At 49.3% G+C, this 26,052-nt stretch overlaps 1 protein-coding gene across 2 annotated transcripts in view; it reads right to left on the bottom strand.

Annotated features, from left to right (window-relative positions):
• OTUD5 (OTU deubiquitinase 5) overlaps positions 1-26,052 on the bottom strand; it is a 55,083-nt gene that overhangs the window by 2,620 nt on the left and 26,411 nt on the right. For both annotated transcript variants that reach the window (XM_048490482.1, XM_048490481.1), the window contains exons 3-8: positions 6,838-6,902; positions 4,272-4,428; positions 4,015-4,163; positions 3,094-3,279; positions 2,774-2,984; positions 1,155-1,268 (exon numbers count right to left, since the gene is read on the bottom strand). In XM_048490482.1, the coding sequence (XP_048346439.1) occupies positions 1,155-1,268; positions 2,774-2,984; positions 3,094-3,279; positions 4,015-4,163; positions 4,272-4,428; positions 6,838-6,902 (882 nt within the window). The remainder of the gene's footprint in view (positions 1-1,154; positions 1,269-2,773; positions 2,985-3,093; positions 3,280-4,014; positions 4,164-4,271; positions 4,429-6,837; positions 6,903-26,052) is intronic.

Below are 26,052 nucleotides of genomic sequence, written 5' to 3'. Positions count from 1 at the left end.
GCCTACATACACTGCAACTATACCCCACCCCCCTCTGAAATTTAACTGCACACTTTAGGATCTGAATATTTCCCACCATAGACTCATAATCTGAGTTCTGGATTATTTCAGACACAAATTTTAATTAAAACTCCTTTCAGCTCTACCCAGGATACCCCCTCATGCCTGATTCTCTTTCAGTGCCCAAATTCTTTTCCTAGTGGTATCCTGCAGAAAGAGATTAATCATCTGGTTCTGTTTATGCCTAATAAAGGTTTTGGATTTGGATTTGGAAATTCATCTGGTTGTGGTGGGTTTTCTGGGCTGTGTGGCCGTGGTCTGGTGGATCTTGTTCCTAACGACACAGTGTGTGTAACAGGCTTCCCTCTGTGATACCCTTCTGAAGATGCCAGCCACAGAGGCAGGCGAAACATTAGGAACAAGATCCACCAGACCACGGCCACACAGCCCAGAAAACCCACCACAACCAGTTGAATCCAGCCGTGAAAGCCTTCGACAATGCAAAGAGATGAATCCTGTTTTAAGCTACAAATGGCTATGATCTCCTTTGTGTGAGAAAATGCACCCACTCCAAAGAGACAGGGTGAATTTTTATAATTCACTGCTGTGATCATGCCGTCAACTATGGAATCCAACTAGTTACCTTAAAAAAACCCTCAAAAAAGAACAAACCAAGTTTCCAGCCCATTCAGATTACAGACAAAAGCTTTGCATGGTGTAGATTTTGGTGAAAACAGCAACCTAAGGGAAGCGTGAGGTGTGTGTGTTTCCAGAGGTCAGGCAGACAGACTTCATTCATTCCTCTTTCCCCCACATCTTCCAAGACCATTGCGTGATGTCCTTGTAGGTTCTCTCCTTTCCCCCCTATTGAGGTTGCTTCCATTTTGCAGTTCAAGCTCAAAATTCCAAAGTCAACACATTCCCCAGAGATGGCAAACTCAAAGGAAACAACCTGGTCGAGAACGCAAACCAACCAGCCCAGCTGAGACCACCAAAAGGACTGATGACTTTGTCCTGGAGAGAAATTGATTTGTAGTGCAGAAAGGCCTGGAAAGGATTCGGGGATTTCTTTTTCAGCGGGTGAAAAGCCAGTAGGCAAAGATTTCACACGCCCCCTCCCCAACTGTCTGTCACACTTAAAGGAGGGCTCTTACCAAATGCTGTGGGGGACATCTGCTGCATTATTGCCCGGCACTCCAGGGCCGGATACAACGACACTAAGGGAGGGGTTGCTCGGCCACCCCCGGCTGACAGCTGGCTGCTTGTACCTGGGAAGGAAGGATTTAGGAAGCAAACGTTAGCAGTGCCGATGCATGTTAATTTATCTTTTCCAATTCAGAATCGGGTGTCCCGCACAGGAAGCCATCAGCCACTACCATGACCACCCTGAAAGGACCGGTTATTATATTTTATAACATGTTGTCAGTTGCCCCAAGCCCAGAAGTGGAGGGGCCTCTGAAGTCGAAGGAAGGAAGGAAGGAAGGAAGGAAGGAAGGAAGGAAGGAAGGAAGGAAGGAAGGAAGGAAGGAAGGAAGGAAGGCAGGCAGGAAGGAAGGAAGGAAGGAAGGAAGGCAGGAAGGAAGGCAGGAAGGAAGGCAGGAAGGCAGGCAGGCAGGCAGGCAGGCAGGCAGGCAGTCAGGCAGTCAGTCAGGCAGTCTTTCCCGTTGGGGTTCCTCAAATGAGCAACAGCTTACCCAGGGCGGCCTGCCTATTGCTTTGGAACTTTAGTTGCTCTAACTTTCAACCGCACAGAGTGGCTTATAGTTGAGGGCCCACATCTGGGTCCTATAGTAAACTATCTTTGCCGAAAACGACTTGGCCTTCTGACACATGGGCGTTTTTGTGCTTTTTATGGCTTTATTCTGCGATGCTGTAATTTTTCAAAAATGAATGTAACCTTTCTGGAACAACATGATAAGTGCGGGATGCAAGTTTCCCAAAGCTAAAAAAAGACTCTTGGCTGTTACCCCCCAGTCAGGAGGGTACCATTCCTTCAGGATGAATACATCGATGCAGAGAGATGCCCTCACATGTCAAGAACAGTTGTCTTGCCCTGTCTCCAGGGGAGGCCGGGAGGTGACATCTGAGCAGTTTCTGCACGTACTGAGTTACACTGCTGATATTAGAGCTGTGCTAGGTAGGAATGGGCGGGCTTCCTTGTAATGCCTTTCTCAGGCCGGGCACCTGGTTCGTTATCTGGGGACATCCTTGAGGAGAGGAGCAGGCTTGTGAACGAGCCAAGGGGAGAGATGCTGCCGAGCAATGCGGGTTAGTAAGGGGGGGGGGCACAGCAGCCTCCCTTACAGGGGTAACTTTGGCACAAAAGTTTTGTATCGGCTAAGATCCTCTAGTGTAACCTAGTTAAGCTCCAAACAACAAATCAGTTTTGTTTTGATTGGAGTCTACAAAACATGGCATCACATTAAATTAGCAAAGCTGGGAGCTTCCACTCTTGTTTTCAGTCTTAAAAAAGATGTGCAGCTTCCACAGAGCTACACTATGTAAAAAACAAAGCAGCACTATGGTGTCTGCAGAAGTCCCTTGAGACCACATGAGTGCCCATCTACACAGGCCTGCCGCTTGTCTAAGAAAGCAGGTGGGAGGCCTATTGCACAGCCTTGCACTATCACGGCGGTTACCAAGACCTGTGGTTTGCAGGTGGCTGGCATGCTGTTCATGTTTGACCAAATCCATTTCCCCTTCTGATCCAGCCCCCTCTTGTGCCAGGCCAGAATTCCCTGAATAATTTCTTCCTCATGGAAGCAATGCTCACCAGGGGCGCAGGGCGAGGGCGGTTTGGTAAGTGCTAGAGCTGTGGTGCTCCCGGGGGAGGCTGGCTTGGCGGCATTCAGTTCATTGTGCAGGTCTGGGTGCTCTGGGGAAGACGCTGAGCTGCGCTGGCGAGGGGAGCGGCCACTCCATTCCTCCCAGCCGCTGGCTGCGGCTGCCGTGGCGGAGCTGCAGGTAGCGCTGGCTTTACGAGGCTGCAAGGAGAGAAAACACAGAGCTCATCCCCCTGCGCCAGTCGGCCATGCCACTGGCCTTTTCCTCCGGTGGCCCTTCCTGCCCTCCCGGATGAGGAAGAAGCCCAACCTGTCTGGCCTGTTTCTCCTGGTCCCGCAGCCACTGCAAGTAGGACTCCCGGGCCACCTGCTCCTCAATGGCCTCGTTGGTGGCCTCCCAGTCCGTCGCCCGCTTCTTGTCCTCCAGCATCTGCTGCTCGATCCACGACTCTTCCGACGTCTTGATGGCGTTCTTCATCAGGGACTGCTCTGCATACTGTGAGAAGCGGGCAGGATTCAGCCAGCTTGCAAGAAACCCCGGCTGAGCCCCTGCCCCATCCAGGCCCAGGACGAGCATGCAGGCCCCACAAGGCACCGGGAAGGATGAGAAAGGCAACCCTCGCCTTAGATGGGCGCAGGGGACATGGGCACTTTCTCTCTGGTAAGAGGAGCTGGTGGGGAGCCCTGGACAAATGGCTCTTTTTCCAGATTCAGGAGAAGACACAGCCAGTGGCTGCTAAGAGATGCTTGTCCAGAAATGCTGGCTTGGAAATAGCTGGAAAGACCACCCTGAAGATGCTCATTTCACGGAGCGTCATCCCCCAGTCCTGCCAGAATAGCTGGATGGCCACTTCAGAAAGGCAGGCACATGTCCCACACACTGGACAGATTCCGCCCAACACAACTGGCACTGCCGTAATCCCTCCACTTTGCCAAGGCAACCCGCAAGTACCCAGACCCATAATGCCACTGCACTTACAAGTGTGCCCCAAAACGCATCATGCGTCCCCAATCCCGGCCAGCCACAGCTCGCCCCACTCCGGCTTGCCCTTACCCTTCTCGCTACACCCCAGTCTTCCTAGAGAGTCCCTCAATCCAAGTGACTACAGTTCCTTAGCTCATATCCTGTCAGAAGGAAGGAAGGGGAGGAGGGACGCTGGCCCCCTCATCCACTGGAACAGGTAAAAAAACAAACCCTCCCTTCCCCATCCCTCATCCAGGTCAGACTCACCCCTGGCTTGAAGGAGGGCAGCCCCAGCCCCACCCCAATGGTAGCCTTGTTGGGGTTGACCACGGAGTTGTAATGGATGTTGCGGTGATAGCTCACTCGGATGGGCTCGTCCTCGTTCTGATGGATCCCGTGGAAAGTGTTGATAGGCTCTAGAAGGAACAGAGGGCAGTTCGGGGAGATGCAGGATTTTATTCTCCTTTCCCTGTCCACCTGGGTGTGGACCCAGGCCCAGGAGCCAAGTTCCCAGGCAGGTGTACCTGTGCCATACTGGTAAACTTCCACCGGCCGGTTGTACATCTCTGCCATCGCCTGCATCTCGATGTGGTTGCCGTGGCAGTTGCTTTTCCGCTTCCGGTTGATGTAGGTGGTGAAATCTTCCGTCACGTAATTGGAGAAGTAGTCGGCGTTCTTCATCTGCAATATGAAAGAGTCTCAAGTTTAGGGGAGGTGGAGAAAAACTCCCACGAGGGACGAGCAGCAAGAGAAAGGAGGGAGAAGATTCTGCAAACGTGAACTTCTACAAGAGGTAGGAAGCACTTGGCAGGGAACGAGGAAGGCGCTTCTCCAGGACATGTCTGGGTTCCACGGTTGAGACTCTCCCATGGAGCAGAGACCTCCCTAGCCGGACTGACAGCTGCAGGATTGGGGCCGTGCAAATTGGCCACTGCCACATGACAGAAGCATCTGCTATAATTCCAGCTGTATTGGGAACCATTCACAGAAAAGGGCCCCTACAGAACTCCGGTAAAAGCTAGATGGCCCTGCATTTCTGAAGCAATCCCACAAGACTTGGGGTGGCTGCCTGTTCTTATGCAATGGGGGTGGGGGGGCTCTGGGGCCCCAAAATGTAACACAAGCTGTTTATTAAAGAGGTGTAGATCCTATACATCTCATCTGCTTACACAGCGCAGGCCATGAAGGACCACACTGCTCAAGTGGAAGAGAAAGACAGGATGCACATCAGAGGGTAGCTCAGGTCTTCCACTCATCTGTTCCTAGAGAGGGGAAGAGAACCAAAGAGAGACAGAAAGATAATTTTTGCAGAGATGGGGATAAAGTGGCAGACGCTGGAGTACAACGTGCAAAAGTCTCTGAGGTGAAGGTCTTCAGGCAGGAAGAAAATGCCAGGAACTCCCAAGGAACTTTGGAGACCAGAAGGAAAGAGCGACAGACGTACAGGGAACTGGGTTTCTGGCTCACAAAGAGCTTTGTGTGCTCCTGGAATAACTAGATTGGCTGCCTCCTGTGGCCTCATGTTTCTCAGAGCAGTTAGCTCAGGGTAAGCTTGGTCCTAAAAGGGGGACAGACACATTCACGGAGGAGTGGTCCCTCAATGGCTACCAGCCACAGTGAGTACAGGAAACCTTTACGTTCAGAGGCAGGTATCCTGTGAGGTACCCAGTACTCGGAGGCAACAGAGGGAGGTCTCTATGCTCGGCTTGTTGTCCTTCCAGGGAACCTGGTCAGCCACCGAGTGAGACAGGATGCTGATCTAAACGAACCACTGGTCTGATCCAGCAGGGCTCTTCTTCTGTTCTAGTAACGCAGAGCTGCAAACCAGAAAGTCCCCTTTCAACTACTTGGTGACGAACTTATACCTGGGCAAGTCACTCTTCAGCCTCAGACCCCACCCCCACAAGATGGGAACAATCACTCTGCTTCTCCTGTAAGGATTGTTGTAAGGATGATCTCAGCAACTGCTGTGGGCTCTCGAACAGCCGCTGACCTGTGGCATTCAGCCTTTCTTGTTTGAGGCAGCAGGTGAACCCCATTCTATTTACTCCACCCCCCAAAAAAAAGTCTGTTTCACATTGTCTACTCTTTCCTTGCACATTAACTACAGTGAGCCAGCGTGGTGTAGTGGTTAAGAGAAGGTCGACTCTAATCTGGTGAACCAGATTTGTTTCCCCACTCCTACATTACTGTTGGATGGCCCTGGGGCCCTGCCTACCTCACAAGGTGTCTGTTGTGTGGAGAGGAAGGGAAAAGCAATTTGTAAGCCACTATGAAACTCCTTATAGGAAAGAAAGGCGGGATATAAATTCAAATTCCTCCTCTTCTTCCTTTCCTGCTAACTTTTAATAACAACATGGGATTGTAACAGCATTGCTGGGGGCCAGTGGCTGTGGCTGTGTAGTGGCTGTTGTACTGCTTAGAAGCCGCCTTGGAAAACAACAGGTCTGAGAATTCTGCAGGATCAATATTTCTGAGCAAATTAAATGCAACTTCCACTTAAGAGGAAACAGGGATTCTGTGCCTCGTGTGGTCCTTTGCCCCGTAACAGGGGGAAAAAGCAAAATGGGGAAAAATAAGCAAAGATGCAGATTTTTAAAAAACATCTATTTCTCTTGGTTTGGGTGCCTACTTTCACTACACTGGTGGAGTGCACTGTGGGGCACACAGAAATTATACTCAGCTGCTTTTTCAGTCCACTTAGCCCAGTCCTGTCTATTCCAACTGGTGCTGGCTCTCCGGAGCCACGGGGACTGACAGATCCTTTCATTTGCTGATGCCAGGAACTGGACTGCAGAACTTCTGAACATAAACATATGCCCTACTACCCCTCCCGATATACTATCTCTTTTTGTTACTCCACTGAGAAAGAGGATCAGCTTGCCAGGAGTCCATGCTGGCTGAACAGACCCTTTGCTCCCCAGGGCAGGCCCCGGTCACACGAGCAGCTTCGGTTCATTGCCAGCCACTGATTACATTCACAGAACATGAAGCTACTGGCCACGTAGCCCTGGATGTGAGAACCGGACCTGCAAGACGCAGAGGAATCCGGTGCAGCTCTGTTTGCTTCACTTCACCTCCTGAACTCACCAGATAGTCCATACAGTGCTTCCGGACCACTTCATGCATGTCTTGGTCACCATACACCTGGTCAGCTGCAAGGAAGAAACAGGAGATGGTCAGCAAAGGAATTCAGGGACTGTTGTGGGGTGAATGAAGCCCCTCAGGTGAATGAAGCCCCTCAGAAACCCACTTCCCCAACATGGAGCTTGCATCCTTTGATCTCAGGATGTGAGTAGGAGCTGTTAACTGAGTCCAGCACCAATCCCAAATCTTACGCCACCAAAACCAAGGCTGTGAACCACGTGCCAGGGAATTCCTGCTCTGTGTGCTTCGGGTCTCCTCTCCAGACATTGTGATGACCAGAAATCATGGCAGACTATCCTCAAAACACTGGGGGAGCAAACAGCCCTGACCCGCTGTGGCCACGGGGCCCTCTCTCTGGGCCCTTCTGTGACACATTTTCACCCTGTGTGTAGCTCCAACCGTTAGACAGGGATCGGCCCTCCTAACCAAGGGGCATTTTTTTGTTTCTGGCAGAAAACTATTAGTGCACTGACTCCTCTGATGACGAACTGGTTCACAGTTTTAAAAGTTATTTGGCCTCTGGAGGAATTTAAGTCACTGCTGCCTGGGGGGGGGCGGGGGGGCGGGGAAGGTCACATCTTTTGGCTTTGGATTTGATGTACCTCCTGTCTGTTGATAGACTTTGGTCAACAAAAGCTTAAGCTGAGTCATCTATCACTTTTAAACAGGATAAGCCTCAGAGCCCCAGTTTCATTATTGGTGAGCAGCAGGGCCCCATCAAGACAGGGAAAGAAACTGGCCAGAGGCAGGCCTGAAACTGACAGATGTGCTGAAAAGCCAAAGCGCCCCCTCCCCCCCAAATCTGGCAGGCTCCTTTTCTTCACAGCAACTCATAAATAGGCCCCCTCCCCCCTGCCAAGGGCAGCTTTGTGAGGGTCTCAGAACCCCCAGGCCAAATTGCATTCGACCAGAACAAAGGCACCTGGACAGCGTAACTGGCCAAGGACAGCCACAGGCACCAACAAGAAGTGAGACAGAAGTGCCACCATTCTTTGTGGTCAATTATGGGATCCTATTTACAGCACTGCTGTTAAGTAGTTCAACAAATCTGTAGTTAATATCCAAGGGGAAGACCATGAAGTCAGAAGGGGGGGGGGCTTACTGCAGGGATTCCCAAACATTACCATATTCAGTCTTCCTTATTGAAGATTCAAACTACAACTCCTGTTAGGCTTAACAAATTGAAACCAGATATCAAGCTTATCTAAGGCCCTGGGGCACCCCCATCACAAGAAAAGACCCCCCCCCCCCCAGCACACTTGCTAAGAGGAAGAATCCGGGAGAGGGATGGGAGTGTGGTGACTTTAGCAGCAGAGACATTTGAGACCGGCCAGGGGTGTGCAAAAGAGTTGTTTGCAGCTGTAACGGTCAAAAATCAAAACCTCCGAACAAGGCATGATCCACGCAACGCCTTCTACTGGAAAGGTGACGTCTGTGCTTGAGTTGAGGCCAATTTGTGATGATCTCCCAAAGTTCCACCTGGTGGGGTTTTCAAGGTAAGGAATGAGCAGAGGCGCTTTGCTCCCTCCCTCCTTTCTCTGCTCAACACCTTTTCCTCCATTTTCCCCTCGACCTGCACCATCTGGCCAGAGTTGCCCCTCCTGTTTCCCTCAACTTCTGAAGACAGAAAGGCTTTCTGGACCCTCAACAGGCGTGGACACACAGAGGCCACTTCTTCCTAAGCTTCCCGGCAGCCCCCAAAGGCCACTCCTAAACCAGCCCCACATCCCAGGCTGAGCCAGAGGTCTGGCAGCCGTTTGACTCTTGCTCAGAGAGTCCCTGTATCACAGGCAGGGCCCAGCTGAAGACACGTGGCAACTCGAAGTGGATAATCCAACATGGCATCTTCCCCTCACGCAACAACACGACGGGCTCCTGTGGAAAGGCTCCCGTTTGTTTCAAGGGTGCCTGTGCAGGCAGTGCCCCGGGGGGTGGGTGGGTCAGGCTCACTTGCTGTATGTGGCACTCCACATCTGCTGCCTGATGAAGTTGCTCTCTTTCCCACACAGCAGTGGCTGACCTTCCCTGTTCTAGTGGTAGTCACCAATAGCTGGGCCAGGCCTACCTGCTTCCAGTACAAGATCAGTACAGTACAGAGGCTACCAATCTTGATCCTCCTTGATCTGAGATTGCAAAGGCCTTAGCAGACCAGGTGCTCGGCGGTGGCGGTGGCAGCAGCAGCAGCAGGCCATTGCTTTCACATCCTGTATGTGAGCTCCCAAAGGCACCTGGTGGGCCACTGCGAGTAGCGAGAGTGCTGGACTAGATGGACTCTGGTCTGATCCAGCAGGCTCTTTCTTATGTTCTTACTAGCGGGGCCCGGCCACGCGTTGCTGTGGTTTATTGTGGTGAAATGGAAAAGGAACAGTAGCAGCAAATCAATTGCAGAGGCCAGCAGTACGTGCTCATGCAAACACGCAGCCTGATACTGTGCAATGTCATTGATGTGTGTGCCCGCATTCCTTGGGGAGTGGAATGGAAAGGCACCCCCCCACACATCTAGGCTGGCTGGTCATGATCCTTTACCTGGGAGTAAGTTTGGTTGGTGGCAATGGGTGTCGCTTCTGAGGAAACCCTCTGAGGGGTGCGCCGCAGCCATTCAAAGTATGTCAGGGTTGCTGTACCGAGCTTACTCCTGAGTAATGCGTGCCTGGTTTTCTTAACTGTAACCACAGTATTCAGGAAATCTAGGGTGCCTGGCCCCTCCCTCCCGTCCCTTGCATGACGCCCCTCACTCTCTTCCCTCCCTCACTTCTCTTCCTTTGCATGCCACTCCTCCCTCTCCCTCCCCTTACCCTCCGCTAGGGTGGGTGGGTCATATCAAGATGCTGGGCCCCCTGCCTCCCCTCCCTTGCATGCCACCCCTCACTCTCTCCCCTCTCTCACTTCTCTTCCCTTGCATGCCTCCCCCTCCGTCCCTTTCCTCTCCCTCCCTCTCTTCCCTTGCATGCCACCCCTACCTCTCCCTCCCCCTCCCTCATGTGTATGTGTGTGTATGTGTTTCACTTCCACTCGAGTTACTGCCTATGTACTGTTTTCACTGCTCATATCTGGCCATCTGAGTGAACATTCTAAGGGTTACAGTTACACACAGGCAGCTGCATGTCCTTCACCATGGAGCATCAGGAAAAAGGCGTTTTACCTGGGCCAGGTATGTGAACATCTAAAAACACTCTCACCTGGCTGACTATAGTGGCTGGGAATTTTCAGAGGAATTGGCCCAGCAGTTACTGAGTTATACTACCACTAACAAATGCACTGTTAGCTTTTTATATATATAGATGATCAGAAGGATCGATGGAAAGGACCTTTGCACACTTGGGTGAAAGGATGCAGCAGGATGGCACATGGATGTAAGAAGAATGGGCCCCCCAAACATCAACAGACAGGAAGTTACTATTCCAGTAAATTAATGGGGCTCCCTGTAAGAGAGCCAGCGTGGTGTTGGACTAAGACTTGGGAAAAACAGGTTCCAAACCCTTCTAGAGCCGTGAAAGCTTCCTGGGTGCCCCGCCTCAACCCTGGCTGCTGTTTGGATGGGAAACCTCCAAGGAATACTAGGGGGATGCAGAGGCAGCCGATGGCAAACCACTTCCTAACATCTCTCACCTTGAAAACCCTGCAGGGTCGCCACAAGTCAGCAAAAAAACCAACCAATGTATAAGAAAGGGATGGAAAGACAGAGGAAGTCATTCCAAACTGAGGTCAGGTCTACAGAGGACCAAGCAGTGCAGCTGATCTCAGCCGCTCCTTCCCGCCTTCCCAATGCCGGGTCTCTCCGCCCTGCCCTTGTCCCCCCTTTCCTCAGCAGCACAAGCAAGCAGGACACAGCACCACGGTCAACTGTTAGCTGGTGGGCTGCGTGCTGCACCGCCACGGGAGCAGGTGACTCATCTCCAACCCACATGTAAACAAGGATGTGGTTTTCTGTGTGGGGAAGTGGAGCCTACAGTTCCAGCAAGTCACATGGGGCTGGGCTTTTCTCTGAAATTTACACTGTGGTTTCCACTCCAAGCCCCCTTCGTACTGATAAACTGCACTGGCACACGCTCTCTCTCTCTCTCTCTCTCTCTCTCTCTCTCTCTCTCTCTCTCTCTCACTCACACACACACACAACACATGGAGGTGTGCAAGTGTCAAAGAGAAATTACAACCGCCCCCACGAGCTGCTGAAACCTGGAATCCAGGCAGAACTGGGACCAGAATCTAGAACTGGATCCACTTGATTAACAGCAGTGCCTTCTCCTCTGGTGTAAGCAGCCCATGCACCAGTAGAAGTCTCCCTGTGATCCAGAAAACATGGCCACTAACAAAGCAGATCTAATTCATAACTTGGCCTGGGGGCGGCCCAATCTGAAATCCCAGCTCTACCCATGACCCCTCGTGTCTCTAATCCGACCAACTGCTTTCCTGAGGAAAAAGACATATAACGAACAGCTGTTCTATTCAGCCTGCTTCAGCCTTTTTAACAGCAGGAAGGCCACATTAATGCTGGCCACAGTATGTTCACAACAACACACAAGGACAGCCAATCAGCCATGGGCCTCCTATCTCCTGCCGAGGCAGCAGCTTCCAGGCGGCCTGTGATGCCCCCTCCCTCCCTTGCCTTGCCTATCTTCGGATCTCAACAAACGGTTGAAATTCACAGAACTGAGACAAGCAAACCTTCCGTGTAAGAAAAGGATTGTGGCAGAAACATTTCAGCCAATTAGCTGCTTGCGTGGATCTTTAACCCTTTTTGCCGTGCAGTGCAATGTAACGTTTTCTATGGCATCTTTTCAAAAGCCTGGAAGCAGTTCTGGTACAAATGGCCATCCCTGTTCTTGGGTCCCTGGCCAAGCGAGTGCCCGTTAAGTCACAAAACATCACTTGCTAGTTCAGTTCCCCCGGCAGGCTTCTCGATGCCACAGACAGCCTTGGTTTGCCAAGGAAATCCGCTTGCTTAGCTACTGTGCTGTCACAGCCTTGGAGAACCCAGCCATACCCAGGCTCCGCATCTGGCATTATGAGGTCCAGAAGAAATTTTGCTTAATTGATTGGGGAAAGAGATCTATTTATGCTAAGGAATTTTTAATGCTAGCTCAGTGCACCTGAGTGGTCACCGAGGAGCCTGCGTCCATCAAGGGGTGTTTTTTATTTTATTATTAGATTAGTATATTGATCTAATACACTCTAAATAGAAATATTTTTGGAGGAACTGAAACAAGCTGAAAATTTCTCAGTGGAGACTCATTCGGAGCCAGATACTCTTGGGCCTCTTTTGCAGGCAGACATTTTAATTGCTATTTTCATTGGGGTTTATTTGATGTAACTTGCTTTGGGAACCAATTTCTGGCTGAGGTAGAAAGCAAAAATACAAAACCATTGGAGCAAATGAATACATTGCAATATATTATGAGACGTTCTAATTTCACATTTTAACTCCAAAATGAAACCACCTAGAAAAAAACTGAATTGGTGTTCAATAGTATGGGTTTATCTATTAATATTTTTACAGGCTGCATCTCTTCAGACAAGACAAGCTGAAGGTGCTTGACGATATCGAAACATCCCACAAAACAGGCCACACAATGGAAGAGAGGGTCTGCGTCTGGCAAAGGACAAAAGCCAATACGATACAGGTTACCCTGAGCCAAGAATCAAATTGAAAAGTGAATGGGTGCAGGAAATTCCGAGGGGTAAAGCAGCAGCAGCAGCAAATGCTGAGCCATCTGTGCTTGACGGGCAGTGGACAAATGTTAATACTGAAGGGAGAGGCTGCAATTAGCTCCTTTCTGAAAATTGGGAAAGACGCACCTATTTTCCTGGCCTTTGACTGATGAGATGGGTTTTCCTTCTGACAATATGACTTGTTAAATAAGTTTTATGCACTTGAATAGATTTTATGGTTTTATTGGTAATTGATCGTAATTGTTTTTAGGTTATTAGATTCTATGACTTTTATCCTAGGTTGTAACCCTCCTTGAGACCTCCAGGTACAGGGCAGGAGATTCACACACACATACACACAATAAATAAATAAACAATAAATAAATAAAAGCCACTCCTCTTGAGAATGGTATTCAAAACCAAGGGACCAAGACAGACAACTCAGCCAGGGAACCTGTTGCCTAGACCCTTCAGTTCCAAGCCCCAACACATGAATCTAGTTAAGCCATGAAAACATCATTTGTCAAGTTGTCTTTACAGATGACTGGCACCCGCCATAGGCAGGGACTTCAGCTCAACAGAGGAACATGCATGCTTGGCACATGGCAGGTCACAAGTTCAAACCCTGTCCTTGGAAACCTAGGCCGGAGATCTCAAACAACCACAGTCAGACAGGGCTAGACAGTGGGAGGGTCCAACTTTCAGCTGCTTCAAATATGTAGCCCTCATGGGAAGGGTCCCCAACCTGATGACAACTGATGCCTTTCTTAGTGCCCACCAACGGGCACGGGCTCAGCTTGTCACTGAAACTAAGCCACAAACCTGTGCAAAGCAGTCAAGCATGCTGGTTGCATCCCTGCAAGGTCTGTGGATTGCTCATGTGCAAACTAAGCAAGGGCAGGTGGAAGCAGGGTTTGAATGTATTTAGCTCATAGAGAACCTCTGTGGTGTCATGGTTAAGAGTGATGGACTCTAATCTGGAGAACCAGGATTGATTCCTCACTCCTCTACATGAAGCCTGCTGGGTGACCTGTCATGATCTCCGAGATATGTGGGTATTATGAATTTCTCTCCTGGGCTGGTCTTAGACAAATCTGAAAGAGACTCTGACAACTCTGTTGTGGAGCTTTTGTTAAATAATACAAAGGCTCTTGGAAATACAATAATACAAAGGCTATAATAATAAAAAGTAGCAAAATTTCTTTTACAAGTGACAGAACTTTATAAGTAATGTCCAATGCTAGATACAGTTTATCTGTCTGTGTTTTGAATGTACTTTTGATTTGTACTTCAGTAATGTCTGTAACGTTCTGGAGTCTATTTTAATATGCCTAATACAGGTTGTTGTATTAAACCTGTCATGATATATAAAAAAGAGTGAAAAGTTCACAGGAAAGGTCATTTCAAATTAGCAGAAAGTTTGCGAACCCAGAGAACGGAGGCAATCAGTCTAGGGGCAAAAGTAGCAAAGATTAACCTTTGATTGGTGAATTCAACTGTAATTCTAGACCAATGAGAGCCTGTGGCCTGGGCGGGGAAAAGTATCCTGATGTATGCATTTGTATATGCTGAGTTGAGATAGAGTTGAGTCTGAGTTAAGTTCTGTGTGTGTTCAACTTTGTTATTGCTGAAGAGTTCCGTATAGTACAATAGTCTTGTATAGATAAGACTTATATAACCTTGCAACTGCTAAAGTAAAAGCCTTCCTATGGAAAGAACATCTTGAGTGGAGAGTATTCTTTTCCAAGGGTGATAGAAGGTTGCAGTGAGTGCAAGAAGACTTCTCATCTTACCAGAGTGACTCCGCTTTATTCTCTGCTGATATGACCTTGGGCCAGTCACAGTTCACTTTGAAGTCGGTCAAGCCCCACCTACCTCACAAGGTGTCTGTTGTGGGGAGGGGAAGGTTATAAGTTGCTTTGAGACTCCTTACAGTTGAGAAAAACGGGGTATAAATCCAAACTTCTCCTCTCTTTATCCTCCACTTTTTTCCCCAGTGGGATTCCACAACAGCGTGTTCTCCCTTTTATCCCCACAGCCACCCTGCGAGGGAAGGTTAGGCGGTGTGTGATTGGCCCCAGGTGACCCAGGAAGCATCTACAGCACCAGCAGGGATTCAATCCTGGATCTCCCAGACCGGCACTCCAAGCTGACCCCCAGGCTGAGCCCTTGGAAGGTCGCACGGGGAAACCGAACTCCTTGCCAGGGTCAGGTTTCAAATCAGACTGAACCTAGATGGAGCAAAGCGTTCTGATTGGTCAGCCACTGGAAGCTCCACAACAGGAGCTGGGGTGCTGCTGCCTTCTAGCCCTTAAGCAGGCGGCACTGAGAGCGGCAGAGTGCAACAGCCCCCGGATCACTGGGCTCTGATGAAGCTGCCCCCAATCCACCCTCAGATTCATTGTAATGCTCACCAATGCCCCCCACCAATCGCCAATATTGCCACCTCAGGGACCCGCCAGCCCACCATAGTAAATATCTTGGGAACACGCAACAGGGAACATGAAGGCCACTTCAGAGAGGGTACTCAGGTATCAGATGATCAGCAAAGAGACCAGAAAATGCCTCTTACAGGAGCCTTTCCCCAGCAAGTGTCCAGTTCATTTAATTCTTTCTAGCACGTACTACTGACCTTCATTTGCTAACTCCCTCTGCACAGCGGCCAGAGGGAAATACAAAAACGCCACCACAGTTTCTGCTAAAGAGGTTAGAAACCTGACCGTTAACCACACCTTCAGTTTCGTTCTCCTTCAGCACTGCCTCCTCTGGAACCTCATCACCTTTACAGGCTGTTCTTCCTTTCCCTGCAGTCCCTGCCCTTGCCCCCCCCCCCCAATCAAGGCTTGATTGCAAGGTGGTCAATTTCATCTTGGGAAAGTGAGAGCTCATGATGACCTCTGGCACCCAGAAGACTATAGTACACAGCTGCGGAAATGCAGGAGATGGTCTGTCCTTCTGCTCCACTCTGCGACTTTTCCTCTGTGTTCCTCAATGAGAAGACCAGACACAGTGGATTCTGCAGAGGAGTGTTCTTGCTATGCCCGCAATTCACGCAGATACAGATTGATTTACAGTTCTAGACAACGAAACAACCCATGTTCCAAAAGAATAAAACTGAAAACATTCCAAGGAAACCATAAAAATGTTAACTTGCTATTAAAAAAAGATAAAAGAATCAAAGGAAAATATAGTTAACCAACAAAACTTAAAGGTAAAACTAATTAAGTCCAAAAACATTTCTGAAATAACAATATTTAATTTTAAAATGCTACACTAACAAACTTGCCACAAGTTTTCATTGTGCAAGGACAGAGATTTGCCGCAGGCCTCGTGACCAATGGATGTTCCTCAGCTAACAGCTTTTCTAAAGGAGCCTGGTCCAGGCAGGTTGGACATTTGGGAAGGAGGGTGGAAACAAGGAGTGATGATAGAGGAGGCCTCTCGGGCTCAGCCACGCCCTGTACGTCCCACAGAAGGTGCCCGGGAGCCCCAGAGGTCCCCTGGCAGGAGAACAGATATCAAGAGTTCTCTGAAGACAAGGAAGAGTCTAAGTCCTCAACCCCACAGAATTCTGGGAAGGGGGATTAACACCTGGAGCATGGCCACATGTGAAACAGGTATGCATCAAAGATTCAAGCTGCTCCTGCATTGCAGGGGTTTGGACAATGGCCCTTGGGGGGTCTCTTCCAACTCTATGATTCTATATTTCTAAGTTATCTGTCTTCGCAGTGAAATACCATCACCTCTTCCATCTCAGTCCTTGGTCTACATATTGGCCAAGATCCTCATGGTTAATGGAAGTGTGATGCAAAAATTTGGGCATGCCCAGTCATCCTTTCTCTCTTGCTCGCTCGATCGCTTGCTCACTCACTCTGACACACACACTTTATATCTGTAAGCAAGAGGTCTCCATACCACATACAGCCTATCTTTGAAGGCCTGCTACTCTTTCAGCTGCGGTTGGTCATGTGGCAATGGCAAAGCAAGTCAAAGCTTCTTTGGTCGTGTGGAATTACTTGTGCAGCTCTTTGTGCCGTGGTCATGACTGTCCACCATAGTTAAACTCAAAGCACCACACTGGGCAAGGAGCAGAAAACGGTCCCCTGGATACTCACCATGAAGGGCCCTTCTCCTGGTAGGCTAGGAGGACATCTTGGAAGTGGGAGATTCCAACCCCTTCTGTCTGGGAGGCAGGAGGACGTTTTTCAACTTCCTCTCAGGGCTTTGGGCGTCATCTTAGTCAGTATCCCATTGGCCAAGCAGTAGGCAATATTAAGAGAGGAAGCAAGAAGAAGAAGAAGAGTTTGGATTTATATCCCCCCTTTCTCTCCTGTAGTAGACTCAAAGGGGCTGACAAACTCCTTACCCTTCCCCCCTCACAACAAACACCCTGTGAGGTAGGTGGGGCTGAGAGAACTCAGAAGAACTGTGACTAGCCCAAGGTCACCCAGCTGGCATGTGTGGGAGTGCACAAGCTAATCTGAATTCCCCAGATAAGCCTCCACAGCTCAAGAGGCAGAGCGGGGAATGAAACCCGGTTCCTCCAGATTAGAATGCACCTGCTCTTAACCACTGCGCCACTGCTGCTCTAATGATAAAGCAATAACAACAGTAACGCAGAAAAAACATGAACAAACAGGAGAAACAACCTGCTGAACTGAACAAGTATGGAGAACTGGAATGACCGTGGCAGGGGCAAGATGTCCTCCTAGCCTACCAGGAGAAGGGCCCTTCACGGTGAGTATCCAGTGGACCGTGCTCCTGGAGGCGGAGGACATCTTGGAAGTGGGACCACCAAAACCGGGTGGGTCAACTCCGTTCTCCAGAGCTGCTGCCCAGGACCTTCCTTTGAGCTGCTGCCCAGAACTTTAATGTGCAGTGGCGAACAAAGGAGGAAGCTGATGACCATATAGCTGCATTGCAGACCATCTACTGTAGCCTGATTCCTAAATGCTGCTGCTTTGGTAGCTGCGCTGCGTATGGAGTGTGCAGTAACTCCAGGTGGGACCAGCAGGTTGGATGCCTTGTGGGCCTCTATGATCCAGGCTTTTAATGTGGCACTGATAGCTGCTGTCAACATTTAGTTACCAATGTTTGGTGGAACTACACTGATGAACAAGCTGTCGGTCTTGCGTATCTCCTCGGTTCTGAGGATAAAAGTCTTGAGTGATTTTTGCACATCCAGGTTGTGCCAAAGCTTCTTACTTGGACATGTTGGATTTGGAGAGAAGGTAGGAAGGACAATTTCTTGCTTGACGTGAAATGTCGAGTGGTCCTTGGGCCAAAAGGTGGGATCTTTATGAGAAATGCCTAAATTGGAGTTGATAAGGCTCTGACTTCGGAAACATGCCTTGCAGATGTGACAGCCACCAAAAACAGTACTTTCATTTGAAACCATCATAGGTGGATTGATTGTGCAGGCTCGAAAGGTGTTTTTGTTAGTGCTGAAAGTACGAATGCAATCACCAGGATGGAAATCTGTGAACTTGTCCTGGTTGAGTTTGAAAGACCCCTTTTAAAAATCTCAAGATGTCTGGATGCCTAGAGGCTGGGAGGCCATGAAACAAGGGCCAGACAGTAGTAAGAGCTGCTACCTGACGTGTGGCACTTCGAAGGCCATTGTCAAATCCATCTTGGAGAAACTCAAGGATCGTTGCTAATGATGGTTTTTTCCAGATCCACCAGCTCACAAAGGCCTTCCAAGATGAATGGTAGATTCTTGTGGTGGTATGACGTCTGGAGGCAAGTAGCGTTTTGGCAACTTGGTCAGAATAGCTCTTCTGGATCAGTCTGCGCCACTCAATAGCCATGCGGTCAAAGATAGTCACCCTGGATTTGGGTGGCATAGTGGTCCTTGAGTTAGTAAGTCCGACATCTGAGGAAGGATGAAGGGTAGTTGGATTGCCAACTGTTATGACAGAAAACCAGGGGCGTCTCGGCCAGAATGGTGCTATCAGGATGACTGTAGCTTTCTCCATCATGATTTTCCGCAGTAGCTTTGGAATTATTGGCATGGGAGGAAAAGCGAAAAGAAGTTGCGGAGGCCAATCTGTGGAGAGCGCGCCCATGGCGTAGGCCCTTGGATGGTGATACCTGGATAGGAACACTGTCTGCTGTCATAAACAGGTCTATCTGTGGTTCCGCGATGTGCTCTACTATGGTCTGGAATATCCTTTGGTTGAGTGTCCGTTCCCCTTCCTGAACCCTTTGCTGACTGAGCCAATTGGCTTGGGTGTTCAGAGTTCCCTTGACATGTTCCACCTGAATGGTCAGGAGATGTTTCTCCGCCCAGGAGAGAATCCTGACTGCTTCCTTGTGTAGTTGCGAAGATTTGGATCCCCCCTGATTGTGGATATACATTTTGGTGGCGATGTTGTCCGTCCGAATGAGGACATGTTGGCAGAGAATTGAAGTCTTGAAGTGTTGTAGGGCGAGTAGTATTGCCTGTGTTTCCAAAATGTTGATTGGAAGATGACGGAGTTCTGGAGACCACTCACCTTGAACGAATTGATTCCCCATTGTGGCTCCCCAGTCTTGGAGGCTGGCATCTGTGAAGATTTGAATCCTCTGTTGGTGTAGGTACACCTTTTCTTGATTCAGGGCGTTGTGTGACACCCACCATCCGAGGCTGTTTTTGACTGTTGCTGGAACTCTGAAGGAACGATAGTTCTTTCTCATGATGTTGTGTTGGTAGTGCCGCAAGAATTGCTGGAGTGGCCTGGCGTGTAGTCTTGCCCACTGCACCATGTCTATGGCTGCTATGAATAGCCCCATGAGGCTGACTAGTTGAAGGAGGGACGATTTTCTGGATGAGAGTATGTTCAAGGCCATCTGTTGTATTTTGCGGACTTGGGATGGAACAGGGAATTCTGGGAAGACCTAATCACTGCTCTGAGGTGTTCCATGGTTTGTGTAGGAACCAGGGAGTTCTTCAGATTCACAGGGAACCTGTGTTGCCGGAATACCTGAATCACGCGACCTACATCGCTGATCCTCTGTGTTTTTGTTCTGGATTGAATCAAAATGTCGTCCAAGTATGGGTGGACGTGGATGCCATTCTTTCTGAGTAGAATGACTGGTTTCAGTAGGACCTTGGTGAATACCTGGGAGTTGTCGCTAGGCTGAATGGTAAAGCCTGAAATTGGTAGTGTTGGTCTCCCACTGCAAATCGTAGGTACTACTGGTGAGCTGTGTGTATGGGGATGTGGAGGCAGGCTTCGGTGAGATCCAAGGAAACAAGGAAGTACCCCGGGCAAAATGCCTCTACGATGGTTTGGAGGATCTCCATGTGGTGTGCTTGTTGACACTGTGCAGGTTGTGCTTGTTGACACTGTGCAGGTTGAGAATGGCTCTCCAGTCCCCGGTCTTTTTTGGAACTGTAAAGAAATGGGAGGAGACCCCTGAGGACTTCTTGCTGTGGGGACCTGTTCGATCGCTTGGATCTCCAGAAGGTGAAGGATCGCTGAGGCGGTCTGCAAGGCCTTGTCTGGTTTGTTGCCGATTGAAGATGGAATGAATCTGTGTCTGGGCAACTGTGTAAATTCTATCACATAGTCGGTGGTCACTACCTCCCTGGTCTAGGAGCCGACGTGTTCACACTCCCACTGATGTGTGAAGTGCAGGAGGCAATCCCTGACCAGGATGTCGGCGCGGTCATTGCCTGTTAGATTTGTCAGTTCTGGGGAACTTGTTGGACTTCTCGAAGGGACGAAAATTGCCACGTCTATGCAGGGACTCCTGTTGATGTTGCCAGGTTGGGTGTCTTTCCTCTCTGTTGGCGCAAGGGAGTGTCCTGTGAAATCTGAAGGAGGTGGTCGATGAAGTTTGTTGCCTGTCAGTTAGCATGAATTGGGGCATGGCCTTTTTCTTATCCCTTGTCTCGACCAGAACTTGACCCAGGTCTGCTCCGAACAGCCTACTGCCCTGGAAGGCATATCCTGAGACCACCACCTTGGAGTGTTGATCTGCTTGCCAAGCTCTGAGCCAGGTGTTTTGTCTGACCACCACTGAGGAGGCCCCAGAATGGGCAGACATTATAAGTGCGTCAAAGGTTGCATCGGCCAGGAATGACACCCCTGTCAGAATGCAACCTATTCCCTCCCTGATTCCATGTTCTTCAGGGAGAAGCATGTCAATGACTCTTCTGAGCCATACGATGACTGCCCTGGTTACGGTGGAAGAGGGGAGAAGGGCCTTCGTGGCCACTGCCAGCCAGTCGTGTGCTCTTTTGAGAGCCACCTCTGGGCGTCTGTGTTGAAAATCTTTAAGACCACCCTCTCCATCTTTGGACACAAGCCCTGCTGATTGGAATGCCGCCACTGGAGCATCCTGTCCACATATTGGGGAACCTCATATAGTTTCTTTGCAATGGATGATAACCCCTTGCTTGCAGCTGGGCTATTCTACTCCCTCCCAATCCTTCTCTCTAAAAATTCTGTGAGAGGAAAGGACAGTTGATTATCTCCCACGTGTGGGAAGAAAGTCTTGCTATCCGCAGGGCAACCTTTCATGGGTCTGGATGGGGCGGCTGGAGACTTGGAGGGATCCTACACATCTTGGAGCATCTTGGAGCCTGCACATCTGGCGCAGAGAGAGTTCTTGAAATAAGGAGGGACAGATCCTCCAATTTAAAAAATCTGCTTAACTGTCCTGTAGGTTCAGCTTGTGTTTCCTCATTATATGAGAAATGCTCAGATCCTTCGTTCCCCTCATAATCTTCCTCTTCTTCCTCATCTCTAAGACGGACACATTATCCCCGTGATAGGATCTGTTCCTTGGTCTAGATGGGAGGGGGGTCTGGAATTGAAGTTCCTTGCAGAAAGGTTGCAAAATCACTGGGGGATAGATCATGCCATGTTGTGGATCTACTTGCAAGTAGGGATGGCTGGGATGCCATTTCCCTGCCCGCCCGCCCGCCCCCTCCCGTGTTAGTCGAATCTTGCCTGGATTCAGAGGGCAGGTCATCCGCCTAGATCTCTGAATCTGAGGGCAGATCATCTGTCTGGATCTCTGTAGCAGAGGGCAGGTCATCCGCCGGAGTTTCCAAGGCCTGTTCTCGTTGGAGCTTCTTTTTAGCCTGCGCCATCTTCTCCCATTCTGGATCGGCCTGCTGGTCTCCTGGACGGGAAATGTTGCCTGCCCCTCGGTCAGCCTGCCAGCTTCCGGGGGGGGGGGGGATCAATACCCTCCAATGGGTGAGCCTGCCAGCTTCCTGAGAGGGATGTGGATATTCTGGCTTTTGGGTCACCCTGCCGGGTTCCTGGTAAGTCGGTAGCTCTGGCCTTTGGGTTTCCTCCGACTGATGAGGAGGTTGCCCTGGCCTTTGGGATCGCGCCGGTGGAAGCTGTGGTGGTGACCTCTGGCCGCCGCCACGCATGTATTTTCTACCGAGGATTTGGAAAAAGTCTCCCTTGGGGGTGAGAAGGAACTGGAGGCCATTTTGGGTGGGAAGGAAAAGGCAGGAAAAACGGCCCCTCACGCTAAACATCCTCGAAAGTACTGGTAGAGTACAGAACCAAACAGAAAAAGAGAGAGGAAATGCTATTAAACACAATAGGAGTTTAGAGAATTGCAAATGGGCGAAAGAGAAGGAAAAAAGACAAGATGCGAAGGCACCTTAGCTGAATGTCACGCTCTCCCTTGCAAGGCAGGAAAAATACTGACTAAGATGGTGCCTGAAGCCCTGAGAGGAAGTTGAAAAAACGTCTTCCTGCCTCCCAGACAGAAGGGGTTGGAATCACCCACTCTAGATGAGCAATTTATGTTTCAGAAGGAGTCAAACTGTGGCCCTTTCTGCACAAGTCAATGAAAAATATTTGCAAAATGTTTTCAGTCCTCTGTTTCTTCACACACACACCCTCAAAATGATTCCTGGCTGCCATTTTGAGTTTGTTCCTCTTTTTTTATACTTCTCTTAGATTTGATACTTCAACTCCTCAAGCAGCTACAGGTTGTACATTTGAAGCTTCGAAGACATCACTCCTCAACATAATTTGAAAAACCATGACGAAAATAGGCAGGCCAGACGACAGAACAAGCCCAGAAAATGGCACCAAGAAGGAAGTCTAAAGAGAGACACAGGAAACATTTTAAAGAGATACGGCACAGCAAGCCAAAATATTTTGAAAACGTTTCAACAAAAGAATCACTAAAATCGAGGATGCATTTAAAACGTTTTCAGGCTGCAAATAAAACATTTTGGGCTAAAAACCACATGGAACTCCTCAGAGGAAATGTTTTATTTCCTGTCTCCAAAGCATTTTAATTTTGGTTGCGCAGAAAGGATCAATGTCTGGAACTGCGGCTGTTTTTCTTGTGGTGGCTGAGGGGGAAAAGCAGCAGGGAAACAGACCACCTTGGAGGCACCTGAGCCTTTCTGTGGATTTCCGCCTCCAGAGAGCCTCTCCAAAATACAGCTCCTCACTGAGAGCACGGGGGGGGGGGGGGAAGGTAGGCTGAATTGCAGGAGGAGGGCAGGAGGATGCCAAAAAGCCACACACTGCTGACAGAAATGCTTCTCTCTCCAAGAAAGTGCTTTGGAGGCTCCAAGCTACCAGAAAGCTTCTAATGCTTAAAGAACACACAGGTTGCTTGAGAGGACCCGGGTTTTCAAGCTGAACAGTTAAGAAGCAATCTGCAATATGAGACTCTGCCATGGCTCTGTAACCCTAAGTAATCTTTTGATCTCTAGGAAGATAATTACTTGCTTTTTTTTCAAAAACTACTTTCCTGTTTTTCATAAAATGCTACCCTTTTAAAAAAACACTCATGCTTTCCACTTGCTCTGTCCTGCCTACCCATTTTTGTGGCTTCAATATTATGTTTTTCCTGTGCGTTTTCTGAAGTTTCAATTCCCCTGGGGCAGAAAGACTCACTACCCCAGAAGGCAAGAAATGAAACTGGCTGATAACAAGGAACTTGACCGGGTCAGGTAACCGTCTTAGGACCTGTCTCTAGTCTAAGAGGAGGAATCGGAAAGTCAGCACTTGAACCCAGACCTCCCAACCTACAATGCTAGTACACTACTAGTGGGTCATTGCTAAGTACCAAATCAACTGTTTAGGAATCAGCCCTGTTTGGGGATAAACAAGAGACAAGAATTTGGAGGCCATGGAATGAGCAGCCACCCACATGTTCCCAGCTTATTATTTTGTGTGATTTCTTTTCTCCAAAGGAGGTCACTGGATATTTGAAAAGGACTCCAGACACAATATGAAACAGGAGCAAAGATTCATTCTCAGGTCTGAGGTGAGCCACATAGTGTGGGTGGAACATTCACCCGTGCAACCTTTGTTCACAAGGGATATGTCCCCTGCAGCTTCTCCCCAGCAACTACTTCAGAGAACAGGCTTCTTAAGAGATGTGCCCTTTCTGAAAGAGGCACCTGCTGAGATGGACGAGTCTGATCTCCTTTTAGTTACACTGAAACGTTGCATGTAAAAACCCAGGGCAATCAAATCATGACAGAAAAGTAATCTGAATGTCCAGAAGCTCCCACTGAGAAACGGCAGGGGAAATCTGAGCATGTTTTGATAGAAACTGAGACTGTGGCTCATCAGCCACCTTTGAAAATGGGATTCCCAGCCTGTGCTCTCATGCTCAGATACAGAAGGCCACAAGTGACTCAAGAGGGAGGAGGGGGCGATCCGGGTGTGGAGCTCAGCTCCAGCCGTGACTGCCCCACGGTCCTGCCCAAGGGTGAATCACAGCAACTGGTGTGGGCAGTGCGATGATGCCATCAGGGGAAGTTCTGCCTCCCTGAACCATCTGTGCAATAAACGGTGCAGGGTGCTGCAATCTGGGTGGGGAGTCAGGGAACTGACTTTCACTGAAGCATCTCTCACCCCCCACTTCCACTGTTTGGTCTTGAGAAGGGCAGAAACTCCTGTTGATGGAGTGTCACAAATCACCTCTGAAGTCAGGCTTTAGAAGAAGGGCCAACACGAGTCAGGGGGCCAGACAGCGCTGGCTGTCGGTTCCCACTCCCCCGTTTCATTTCGGCACAATTTTCTCTGCCATTGTTTACAGTTCAACTTAGCGGGTGGCCTGGTCAACCTTTGCTCAGCTGGAAGCGGGTCCCGTTGAGTTCACTGGAACTTATGCAAAAGTATTCGCAAGACTGTAGCTTCAATCCTGATTTCGTCCTGCCTCTAAAAGAGCCTTTCAGGGTTTGATTTCCCACACAGTCCGAAAAACCCACAACAGCCAGTTAATGCCAGCTGTGAAAGCCTTCGACAATACAACAAAGTGAACGAATCCATCAAGTTATGCCACTTGGCCCCTGGACAGAGTTTCATTGCTCTGCAATATTCTTAGATGCACAGGTATGAATGTGGCTGATTTGGTGCATTTGTGCCCAAACTGCTCCAAATATATGTGACTGGATGGCCCCCAAACATTACAGAAATGCTCAAAATCCAAGTGCCAGACGGGCGCACTGAAGCGATGCATGATGGGGGAAACGGGCAAAGACCAAAGCAGAATCAGCAGAGGTGACCAGCGCAGAGGGCTGTTACATGGGCACCATTTCTGTCCCTCCCAAGAGAGCAGATGGTGCTTTGAATATTATTGTACTATTGAAGGCTTTGGTGGCCGGGATCAACTGGTCGTTGTGGGGTTTCCGGGCTGTTTGGTTGCAGTCTGGTAGTTTTTGCTCCAAACATTTCACCCAAATCTATGGCTGGCATCTACAGAGGAACCAGAAAGGTTGAGCTGGAAACCACAACATTTATATCACAAAATAAATATATTTACTATCAAGTGTACACAAATATCAGTCAAAAACATAAGGCCTGAAAACCAGGCCGCACCTCAGAAGTCAATAGGGATGTTAACAATTCCAAAACCCTACTGATATCACGTGTCAGTGACCAGCAAAGGATCAGATGCTTATGGCTGATTTAGCCTCTGGAGATGCCAGCCTTAGATGAGGGCGGAAGATCAGGAGCAAAAACTACCAGGGCCCAGGCGCGCAGTCTGGAAAGCCAAAATTATTAGGTCATTTGAAATCCGCCTTCCTTGCTGAGACTCAGTGAGGAGCATGAAGTAGAAGTCAAGGACAAACAACAGGAGAGGACCTCTAATGATCAACGCAAGGAGATCTGGAGCACAGAAATCTGAACACAGACAGAAACTGAATACTGAGAAGAAGCAAAAGCACGAGCTTTTAAACACGATGAATTCAGTAGTGTAGCAACTACCTAGTCTGGGGCCTACCTACCGTGTTAGGTAGCAACACAGTGATCAGGAACAAACTCTCTCATTGTAACAGAGGCAGCTGCAGAGCAGACAGACGTCTCAAGACAAGTTCTGTGACAAGTTCTGCCCAGCATAAACCCCTCCGCAATTAGAGAAGGAAATAAAATCCAGAAATCTCAATACCTCCGACCCTCCTGTTCTATCTTCCTAAGGGGCTTCATTAGATGATACGTGTAACACAAGTTGAGTCAGGATCCCCCGAATCATGTCACACATATTGAACCTGAAAAGTCTGCCTCCTCCCACCATCAC

This window comes from Sphaerodactylus townsendi, linkage group LG03, assembly GCF_021028975.2.
Source record: "Sphaerodactylus townsendi isolate TG3544 linkage group LG03, MPM_Stown_v2.3, whole genome shotgun sequence".
Taxonomy (NCBI): domain Eukaryota; kingdom Metazoa; phylum Chordata; class Lepidosauria; order Squamata; family Sphaerodactylidae; genus Sphaerodactylus; species Sphaerodactylus townsendi.
The sequence above is the reverse complement of the archived record's forward strand: the minus strand, read 5'-3'. Positions and strand labels throughout refer to the sequence as shown.